At 31.2% G+C, this 11865-nt stretch overlaps 1 protein-coding gene across 1 annotated transcript; it reads left to right on the forward strand.

Annotated features, from left to right (window-relative positions):
- The first annotated feature begins 1244 nt into the window (after positions 1–1244).
- On the forward strand, positions 1245–9373 carry LOC148610828 (homeobox protein DBX1-like). The gene is made up of 4 exons (XM_088596223.1): positions 1245–1759; positions 2868–3047; positions 6542–6741; positions 8686–9373. Exons 1-4 carry the CDS (start codon positions 1438–1440, stop codon positions 8992–8994), a joined length of 1011 nt encoding a protein of 336 aa, XP_088452349.1. The 5' UTR covers positions 1245–1437; the 3' UTR covers positions 8995–9373.
- The last annotated feature ends 2492 nt before the right edge of the window (positions 9374–11865 follow it).

Consider the following 11865-nt stretch of genomic DNA (forward strand, 5'->3'; position numbering starts at 1 on the left):
ATATTTTAGGGCCGAGTTTTCATTGAATTTTTATATACATTTATCTTTTGAATATCGTCAATACTAATTTTAATTGTTCTACATAAAAAAAGTTTGTTCGAAGTTTAATTTATAAAAAAAAAATGTAGCAGCGTCAAAGAGGTATGCACTCCTTCATGTCAATTCCACTATCAAATATTGAATGAACAAAGTTTACTCCAACTTGAACTTGTCCACTCACTTGGCAACGTCTGAAAAGGGAATTTCTATCACTGGACAGACAAAGAACTGTTACTGAATATAGAAATATTTACTGAATAAAGACATAGTTCATAAATAAAAACCAATGATTAACTCATTATAAGGACATAGTTTGAATATATAGATATAGTTCTAACCTAAAAGGAACATCGTTAAGACACAAAGTATCATGCAAAAATGTAGAAATAAATGTAGTGGCAAATTTTATATTTAAAAGTTGTAACAGACAAGTAACATGTACATCAAGTTGAATCACTTGTATTCATGGTATATCCCTTATAAGGAGCTCTGTTGATTATAATTGTTTGTTTGTTTTTATTTGTGTGTGTGGTTTTTTTTTCATTTTCAGTCCATGACGTTATCTTAAATCTGCGGCGCATGTCATGCAGTATATAAATTACGATTAATGTCAGCAATAACTGTTAAATATATTGTGAGTTTTTTCGCCATTGCGTTTTAATGTTATACTAAAATTCTGAATACAATACATTTAATCTCAATATTGAGATGAAATTAAATGCGATGCAATTTTAAAAGGCTTGACAATTGGCAATGCACATGTTGCAAAGGAAATAACCGATGTGTTTCTGAGTGATAAAAAAAAATATTTTCCAACAAGATGACACAATTTTTCATATCTGTTATAATGAAACTGTCCACTAAATTCATATTTCTTCGATCATTTTATAAATTTGTAAAGATAAGATATCATATTTTGCACATTTTATAATAATAGGCGATAAAAACACGTAATAATATCGAGTATTATTGCTTATAAAACTGACATTCACAGTAATGATCAATTTGATTGGTAAACGATAAATTCATTAACATAATAAACAAAAATATTAGTCTCTATTATTTATTAACTCCGCCCCCTTTGACAACTAAGCAGATTATATCGCATTTCATTGGTCGATTATGGAAAGGGTATAAAACCCATTAAAACTAATTCCATATAAAGAGTTCGAACGATTGGATACATAATCAATTCATAGAACAAATTAGCTTTTTTTCCGAATAGTTTCTGACTCCGGAAACAGCTTGGGAGATTATTATATTACAAAAGTTTATAACTATTGAGTGATTTTTTTTAACAATTGCTGTACTACTAAATGTGTCAATTATAATATTGATAACTAATTGAATACTGCAGTTTATGAAAACTTTAATTGTTTAGTTGAATTTACCGTAAAAATGTTTCCGAATATACTAGCGCCGTCTCCGCTTTATCAGACTTTGTTTAGAAATGGACAACTGGTTCCCCAACCACCGATGGTTACTACCTCAGCATCCTTCTTAGTTGAAAATTTATTGAGAGACAGAAATCAGGCTCTTTTTGCTAGACAGGGGCTACAGCCGTTTACGTGTCCGACGACGTTTTCACAGACCCCAACAGACAATGCCACAACTCCGACGCCAGTCACATCATCCAGTGCGCTAAACGCCGCCAGTGCGCCTTTTCTCAAGTTCGGTGTGAATGCTATTCTTGGAACAGATTCATCTTCGCCAAAATCTGGTAAGAAACAAAATGATTAGATTTAATAATGTTAAAAATCTTAATATATTTTAGTAAAGAACTTTATTGGCAAATGGAAGCAAGAAAATAAAAGAAATTTATGAGTTGTACAGGGATGTCCTTTTTCTTTGAAAGGTTTTAAACAATATTACAATGTATTTAAAACTACAATTTATAAATGATATATTGCAGTTTTTCATACAGAACGATCACTTTTAACTACTATTGCTTATATCAATTACCTGTGTTTTGTTGAATATTTCCTAAATGAATAGCTTTCAGTACTTTTACTACGATGAACGGATGCTCATTAAAATATCTTATTTCACTTTTTCATTTATTAATTTATTTACACATTTTAAATTTTAAAGCTTTTTTAAAATGTTCTCTTTATTTAAATTGGTGTAACTTTAGAACGAAGTATCAGATTATGAGAAATATTTAATAATTTAAAATTGTGATAAGGATTTGTCATTGATATTCACAGTTAGTTGGCCGAATTCAATGCCTTTAAAACAAAAGGACGCGTGGGATTTGTGTTCAGCCCATGCATCGCATCACATTATAGTTAAATGAATAAAGAATGGCTTGCAAATATATTGCAATATATAAAAACACATATAAATGATAAAAATAAAAAAAAAACGAAGTAATTTTTAAAATATTGCAAAGTTATAGATCAAAGAATAAATATTCCAATACGTCTGTCTTTAGCAAGTGACATATAGTAATATTTCATGCCAGTACATTGTATAAACTAAATTCATGGTATTTAAGATGTATCATTTAATGGCGTTAATTTTTATTGGTTGGTAATTTTATTTAATCTGCTTTTACGCTTTGTTTGGTCAACAACAAAAAAAACTATAGGCTTTAACATTTTAATAGCTATACATAAATACATAAAATGAACATTCACATTATAACGTACAAAGTAAATCACGAACTCACACACTGCAAAAGTTAACAACCACTATAACGAATTTCATCTTTTTTACTTTTATTTGGTCTTGAAAAGTCCTATAAGTCTATAGTACCGTAAACACGCTTAAAATCTACAGTGCCGTAAACATGGAAACAGTTTTAAAACAGGTCAATGTTTTTGCAGAAGAGAAGCCAGAAACAGTTAGTCAAAGATCCCCTTATAATTGTACCAGTAGCCTGCCTACATCTCCAACGAAGGGATGTGCTTTCCCCGGACATGGACTTTCTTGTACAGGATGCACACCACGGCAAGGCTTTTATGAAGCGCAGTTTCCAGGAATGTTCAGGAACACATATTTTCCAGGTTAGTCTACCGAAGCTTTTGACATTACTCATCGAAAATGTTGCATGCACGTCTGTTGGACCATCAAAACGCCCTGAGTTCAGTTTTTTATACGATGGTTTTACCTTACTCTTTATTCATTGCACATGCATATGTAGTAAAATTGCCAATGATTGTAAACATTTTTTTGAAATTCAGTTCTAAACATTAAGATATTGAATACCCTCTTTTGGACTGTTTTGTCCCTCAGGCCATCAACACAACGACTGTTTTCTGCTACTCAGCATTCCAATTAATCTACACTTAAATCTAACTATAACAAATATACATGTAAAATTTCTTCCAAATTTTAAGCTGGTGGAATTTTAAAGATTTTTCTTGAAAAATGTTGATAATCTGGTATAAAAGGCGAATGTAGGAATCTCCTTTTTATTTTTTGATTCAATTATAGTTGTCAATATATGACATACATGTACACTTCAGTATTTTTTACTGATCAATTGCTATACTTTAAATTCTATTATGTATTGTCAGTGTCAACAAATGTTACTTGTGTGATATGGTGTATTAACATGAATTCATAAAATTATGCGATTTTTTTTCTCAAAAATCAATACAATATATACAGCTATGTTATAACATTCGATAAATTGAATTATACTATGGTATTAAATGATACATATAAAATTTGTTAGTTAAATAAATACGCGCCTGATAGGGATTTTTTGCCAAAATTCGATTAGCCTGTGTATTTTTATATTTTAAGAATTAATTTCAATTGAAAAGTATTTATGGAGTAAATGTTTTATTTTGCTAAAAGATATAAAGTGACTTTCACAAATGTCCTGGTATTTTTATAAATTAAGTACAATTTTTTCAGCACCTGGCGAACCTAATGAGGGATAAGACACTAGTCAATAAAAACTACCCCTCTAATTGATAAACAGAAAGTAAGATCATTATCATCTCAATGAGAAATTTTATTTCTTCCTAACAAATTATTGAAATATGTCCATAAATTCAAATTGACCATTACATTCGCTCGTGGCCAAGGCATTCAATACTTGCGAAGTGAATTTTAACTATTTTGCCGAAGACAGCAATAATTTGAAATGAATTAGTATTCATAAAGCCTCGCTATCTAGAAAAACAATCAACCAGCTCGTAAAATTAACATTTCAAATATGAAATTGGCGCCGCAATAAAATCTAACGTGTAACATATATAGTGACTACCAAAAGCAATGAAATTGACCATCGTGGTTTGTTCTTATAGCCCACCCGCGTTTTGGTCTTTAGTAATACCAATGATTATTATCAATATTGTTTCCAGTTCGGTAATAAAAGGTCCCATCCGATATGACAAACATATATGTTTCTCTTTATTCGTATAAATGATTAAAATCTGTATTAGTGAGCTACTCAGTAGATTTCTGTACTACAAAATCTCTGTGTTTTAATTAAATTGTAAAAAATGAAGTGACGGAAAATTATTCACGAACTAATTCTGACTTCTGAAACTTCGCATGTTTACATGTACTTCCGCATTAACACGCTTTAAAATCATAACGATGTGATAAGCGTAAATTTAATATGAAAATATTTAAACACGATTCTGAGGCAAACTGCAAACTGTGGGACAAAAAGCCGGATGAACTTGATTCAGTTTCAAAAATCAATTAAACTTCAGAACTAAACTGCATGCTTAGTTTCGATAAGAAGTATTTTTGCTAATTAAACTATTTAACTTTAAAACGAAAAAGTGTCCGTAAGTCACTTCTATTACAAAAATAAATAAAAACGTAAGACAAAGTAAATAAAAAGTCAGCGTGAGTGTCATGATGGGCTTCACCTGATAGTGTTAATTTTATTGAAAGTTTTCACAAATTTGTCATTTAACTAAAATTGGAAGATCTAAATACATTCATTATCATAGCTAACGATTATAGGATTCACCTTCTTTGTGCCAGGGTCATTTTCATGCATAAAATTAACTTTCGTTTCTAATTTGAGGCTTTAAATCTCAGGAAATGAAACAAACCGCGACAAGTGTATAAACCTTTTATTTGATTCTGACAAAGACAGATACACTTTTATAGTAAAAAAGATGATAAAATCGTCCAACTACTTTTTAAAGTGTTAAGTGTGTTGATGGTAAATGGAATTTTAGTTTATGTTAATAAGGCAAAAATAAAAGTTTAAGAATATTAATAGTTGAACGAATATTTGCTGTGGAGAAGCCAGAATAAAATATCAAAAAGTGGTATTTAAAAAAATAAAATTTGAAATTAAAATCAAATACAGATGAAATACTTGAGTACTAGGATTTTTCCTGTGTGTATAGCCTTGATTGAAGTGAAATCGGAATCTTAGAGTTTTTAATCTAAAACTGTTTCACAAAAGAAAAAAAGAAAATGTTTTACTTTGAACTTTTGAACCAAAAAAGGGATGAATTTTGATAAAATTGTTTCGCTTAATACATCAAGTAAACATATCACCATTGATCCCTTTCAAAAATTTACAGTTAACAATATCATCATAAACATCTATAACATCTCAAGTGGTCTTAGACATCTTTTATAATATGCGGTAAATTCAATGTATCAGCCCCCACCATTGTAATTCGTCACGGTTTTTGCTCGTCCTTTGCCTTTTGTGAATACAACTTTCCACGTTTTATGTTTATTTAAGCGTATAATTGTTTCATTAGTTTTCATCAATGAATTTATAATTCTTTGTTAACAGTTTTTAAGATATTCGTAAAGCGAACCGTACGAGAATGTTACATTAATGCAATTTAGAAGAATTTTACGTGAAAAATCGTCCATTACAATGTACTTTAACTTCATGGGATGTTCTTGTTTGTTTAATGAGAGTTTGACTGTATGAGTAGTATCGATTTTAATATAAAAACATATTAATAAAAAAAATAACACACAGCAAAAAGTACAGTGTACAGATGCGCGCAAGACCTGCTAGAAATCCGCAATCAATTTGAATCGGAGTTAAATTTTTTTTAATTTTCTTTTTTTGTTGATTGTTAAACCGAAACCCATATCATTTAAAATTTGCCCATATGATATTTGCATGTGATATATATTTAAAAAAAAACATAAACCTCACAGCTATCTTGTACATACGCTTTTTAAAACGTCTTGCACTAAGTATGAAAGAAAAATAAAATCAGTAATGAAAAATCAAATTAATGTATTTCTTTCAAGGTTCTCTGCATGTACAGGAGACTTATGGCGTAGTTTTGATGAGTGTTTTATCACAAACCCTTGCTGATAGAATACTGTAAACGTTTGAAGTAATTATACATATGGAATTATAAGTTTTAAACAGGAAGCTGCAAAAATAAACCACAAAACAGAGACTCGAATTCGTTACTTGATTTATCTTAGTTTATTGAACTATTGCCGCTTTACAGCATTTTAGTAGGATATCTCATACATATACATAGTGGCTACTTCAAAAAACAATAGTAAACATATATCATTTCTAAACCCTTGACAGGTTCCCCTCTTCTGCCAGTTCCACACGCATTTTCTTTTTTGAGCAACATGAGAGGCAAACCACGACGAGGGATGCTTCGGAGAGCTGTGTTCTCAGATATGCAAAGGAAGGGACTGGAAAAAATGTTCCAGAAACAGAAATATATCAGCAAACCTGACAGAAAGAAATTAGCATCAAAACTGGGCCTGAAAGATTCACAGGTATTGTAAAACTATGAATATTGTTCTGGAGTAACCAAGGGAACCAAGGTTATAGCGGTAATCAAAAGAATGTAATCCAGGGACAAAGACCAGACATGGAAAACAGACATACACAACAAAGAACATAAAGTAACTAAACTCATACATACAAAGTAACAAAAGTAAATGAGCAACTCGGACTCCACTAAAAACTAGGAGCATGGACCAGGTGTACCGGTAGGGTAAGCGGATCCAGAGATTTTGAAAAATGGGGTGGATCTGGAAAAGTATCATTTGCACATTATGTCCGAATTTTACTCCAAACCCCGACCCCCTGGATCCGCCACTGTTTTTTTTTTTTTTTTATGTTTTTCAGAGCCAATTTGCACAATACATGTAGATATTATGAATGCATTAAATAAGAAAGAATGACAAAGTTTTGAATTTTTTTTTTTTTTTTGTGTTTGTTTTGTTTTGTTTTTTGTTTTGTCTTTTTTTATTGGTTTGACTGTTTCTTTAAAAGCATTAAACTGTAGTTTCAAATCTCATATTACACGTTTGACAGCAGTTTCTTTGGCCAACTACATTCTTTTAGCCGTTGACCTTTCTGCATACCTTGCACCTTGCCAAGCCTTAATTATAACGGTGACACTATAGAAATGTACAAGAAGACCAATATAAAACTGAAGTATTTTGGTCGTTAAATCAAGTACCAATGAATGCCCTGCGATTTTCTATACAGCAGCCTATTCTCAAGAATTGAATTAAAGTCCTACATATATTGGGGAATTGCTAAGATATTGCAAAATGTTGATGACATTTAATTATAGATGATCGTTAGCTTTGACGCCAGGAGACATTTTATAAATCCAAAACTTGTTAATTAATACACATTTCTCGATTGCTTTATCATCAATTTCTAATAAGTTGTCATTTTCACATGTCGCTCATGAGTACATGAGCGCCTCTAATTCTCCCGGAAATCATTCTTTAGGCGCGCGGCGAATCTTCTTCAAATGCTCCCCTGCGGAGATTTACAATAGCATGAGACTGTCATAGTCTCTCTTTGTCAATTTCTATAGCCTAATATAATACGCATGAAAGTTATAACGGAGTAAAATTGACTATACTGACGTCTTTACAATATGGGAGTCCGCTGCCAGGAGAAATTTTGGAATAATCACTAAAACAGCTGGTTTTGATGCTGTAATGGGAAATTAGCAATAATAAAACAAATTAATTGTAATGATAATATATACTGTACAATAATAGGAGCGATACGCCTTGAATTTGAAATAATGATCTTAGAATTTGCATGCCTTATTGAGTAGTTAAGTACTGGCGGGCAGAGACAAGAGGTAACTGGTCGGTGATTCTAAGAATTAGGCATGAAAGTCATTAATCATTGAACATTAATTTCTGATTGTTTACTGATTGTGTAATGTATTTGAATTTAACTTCTTTTTGAAGGTAGTCTAAGCATTGGTCGAAACCACAGAGTTTCCCATTATTTCTTCCTTAATACAGCGTCATCCATTTTCGTGAAATATGCCATACACGCATACTTAAATGTGATCAGGTTATTGGCGTGATAAAATAATAATTTTGTAGGTCTTAGATGAAAATAAAAATAGATACCACTTTTGGTAACCACTCCTATAATCAAAGATCAATAGATTGGCCCTGTATACACCTTCCATGATCGCTAATTATGCAAATTTGTAATGAAATTGATTTTCTGATGGTGAAGTTGATGATAAATCTGTTCATATTGTTTTTTTTAACTTGACCTGCTGCTTATCTAGTTTTCAATGCGTGATTTATTGATAATTCACAAAAAAAAAACGTATATCTTGCAGCGAACACAAATTAACCATGGTTTTATTTTATTATATTTGAAATTATAATATTAATTATAATTACATAATATCGTTATGTACAATATCTCGCATTATCTGTTTTCAGGTCAAGATATGGTTTCAAAACAGAAGGATGAAATGGAGAAATTCAAAAGAGCGAGAGTTGTTATCCTCTGGTGGGTCACGTGAGTCGACACTTCCGGTGAAAGGAAGTGACGGGCAGAACTGTGAACAATCGCCAGTTGCAGACTTAAATGGAGATGAAAGTATCACTGAAAAAGACAATAGTGAAATAACAAATCACATGGAGGACTCTGAATTCAGCGGTGATTTGTCAATAGATTTGGAGCACGCTCAGTCGAGCTTTTCTAACAGTGACTCTTCGGACAGCGAAGATGAAATTGACGTCTCATAAGACATGTATATTTCATTTTTATGATCTCAACACAAATCTAGTCTTCTTAACGTAATATTACGTGCCAATCAGGGTGTCATTTCTGTTGTTATGCCGAATTCGTTACCTGTAAATATTTTAAACAATACCCGAGATCGCTCGCTCGAGAGAAATAAAACATTTCTTGAACATGAAAAGCTTTTGAGTTAAAAGGCTGGAAATTTGAATATCTAAGCGATACAGATGTCCTGCTTTTGAGTAGATTAAAAAGTGCTTATAACAATGGTATTTTGTCGAATGTTTCTACGATTGTAAAAAGAAGTTTTTTTATTATGGCTTTTTATCTGTGATAACTGTGTATTTATTACTTGTAAAATGCGAATAAAAATGTAATAATCTGTAGTTTTCTTTAATCTCTATATTTAGTAGACATTTTCGGCGACTTGCTAGCACACGACCAGAATAGTTAATCTCTAATATCAAACCGTTTTGCCACCAATATTGTCATTGTGTTTTAAGCGTCTTCTTCAAATGCAAGTTTAAAAACGCCAATAAATTAATACTTACACAAAGTGCACAAGAAATCTACTCATATTCAAAAATAATAATAAAAAAATAAAAAACAGACACATTGCAAAAATAATTGGACCAAAATTAAAATTACGTTCGTTTTGCCTTTCTCTAGTTGTGGGTAGGTGAAAGATGAAAATATTTTGTTTGGTAGGTAGGAAATGCGTGAATGTTTTACTGAAAGTTACATTCTGAATAATTCAATCATTTATGTTTTGTGGGAAGGGTTCGGACAGATTGTTGTCTTGGCTGACCTTTTAAGCTTGACCAGAATTCATGGTAAAAAAAAACACAGTATGTACATATATAATTAGTTTTTTTTAAACAGCTCAAACTGAAAATGTGACACTTTATACATGGATAAATAAAAGATAACGATTTTTATAAAGTAAGTGAGTCGCACTCGGGTCCCACGTTGAACTTATACTTCTTGTTGTTTTAATTGTATATAGCTGTTTTGGATCGTTTTACCCCAGGTACATTTCCGCAAACATCATTATTGGAGACATCCAGTGGGAGAAAGTTCTTTTATAGTGGAGAAACATACCGATCAGGAACAACAAATATACATTTTTTGTGTCAATTTTTTTCTAATTTAAATACGCGGCGATAGTGCAAACAATAGAATGACATTAAGTCCTCCCCTCTCTGGTCCCCTTTAAAAAAAAAGACAACACGATCGATCATTGTTTCAGGGGTCGTTCTATTTTGCTTAAAGTAATGACCTTTTAATTTCTGTAACCATTTTATTCATAAGAGTATTCATAACGGAATAGGTTAGTGGTTTATGTTGCTGATTTTTCCCTAATCCTTACAACGTATCGAAAATTTAAAAAATCGAAAGCTTTTCTCTGATTGCAAACAGGTTAAACAGAGTTACTTGAATCGTGTCTGGATGTTTTCTATCGCCTTCCCTATCGCGAAAAATTATGTTGATTTAAACTTGGCGATAAACCTATAAAATATTACCTGAACACCTGAATATCAATTAAAACAAATCTGTCGACAAAACAAATAGAAAACTAGAAGATACAAACGCTTTGGTCTTATTTGCCTAAAGGATTATCTACGTTACATTACAAGTTGATCTTTTCTGTGTACATTTATCTAATTAAGAGCAACTATTCCCTTTAATGAAATCATATCGCCTTATAATCATCCAAGGTGAAGTATCATTTATAGGATTCTTTAAATTTAAAGTAAATAAATATTATAACACATGCTTGACCTCCTGTATTTTATAGTCTTTTATGTTGGAAATTTAGGGGCGAATCAAGGGGATGACGATTTTTAACATCTATAATGGAATGAAGACGAACCTTACAGTTTTTGAAATAGTTTTTCTTTATCATAGATGCACTGCAGTGTCCTTTGTCTCAATTTATTTGTGGTGGGTGCGATGTATAAAATTGCAGAAATGGTTCGGGCTATAGCAACTGAAAAAGTTGAAGGTTTCTAATTTTTTTTTTCGGTTTCGTTTTTGTTGCTCATCTTTAGACAAATACGTTAAGGTATACAACTGTCCGTTCACTCGTTTTTCTGCACATGGTACAATATCCGGTAGTAACTTTATGAGATTTCGATAATTTTTTGATTATAATAGTTCAACGTTTACTCCAAAGACGATTTTCACAAAATTCTTCATTTATATCGCGAGACATTACAACTGATCGAACCAATGGAATAGAAATATGAATCGGCTCGAATAAATAAATAAATAAATCATACATTATCATAGAAGCATTTCAGACACTTTTGATCGGAAAAGTATTACCACATAACTATTACTGGTCTTGTATCGATGAAATGCAAAATATTTTCAAAGTTGTCTGAAAAAAAAAGCCGTAAATTAGGTTTCACCGAATTTTACTTAAATATGTCGTCTTTTAAATGTGCCGTCTATTAAATATGTGTATTAAAACAGGATCTTTATGTTTTTTTATTATGTTTTAGATAATAAGATCATTTATTACGTTTTCTTCCCTTTAACTAACAATTATACTTTGTCTTTTGTATTCAGTGTTGTCCGCGTTGTTTCTCTAATTCTTTATTTGTTTAATCATTGGTTTGAACTTTTTTGTTTGTTGTTTTTTGGTTTTTGTTTGGTTGGGTTTTTCGTGGTTTTATTATTTGGATTTAATATTTGTATAAAATGTGTGTGTGGCCCTGTAGTCCCTTTTGTGCCCCTGTAGACAATTTCTTGACTAGCAGCATAGAAATACTTCGAAATAAATAAGGTATCATTTTTAAAGTGATCTTTATTTGCTAACTTCATTCGATTTTATTCATTTATAATTTAATTCTTCACCTCGAGGAATTGTC

This window comes from Perna viridis, chromosome 8 (assembly GCF_037379345.1).
Source record: "Perna viridis isolate PV_CMFRI_1.1 ecotype Kerala chromosome 8, ASM3737934v1, whole genome shotgun sequence".
In the NCBI taxonomy this organism is placed as follows: Eukaryota; Metazoa; Mollusca; class Bivalvia; order Mytilida; family Mytilidae; genus Perna; species Perna viridis.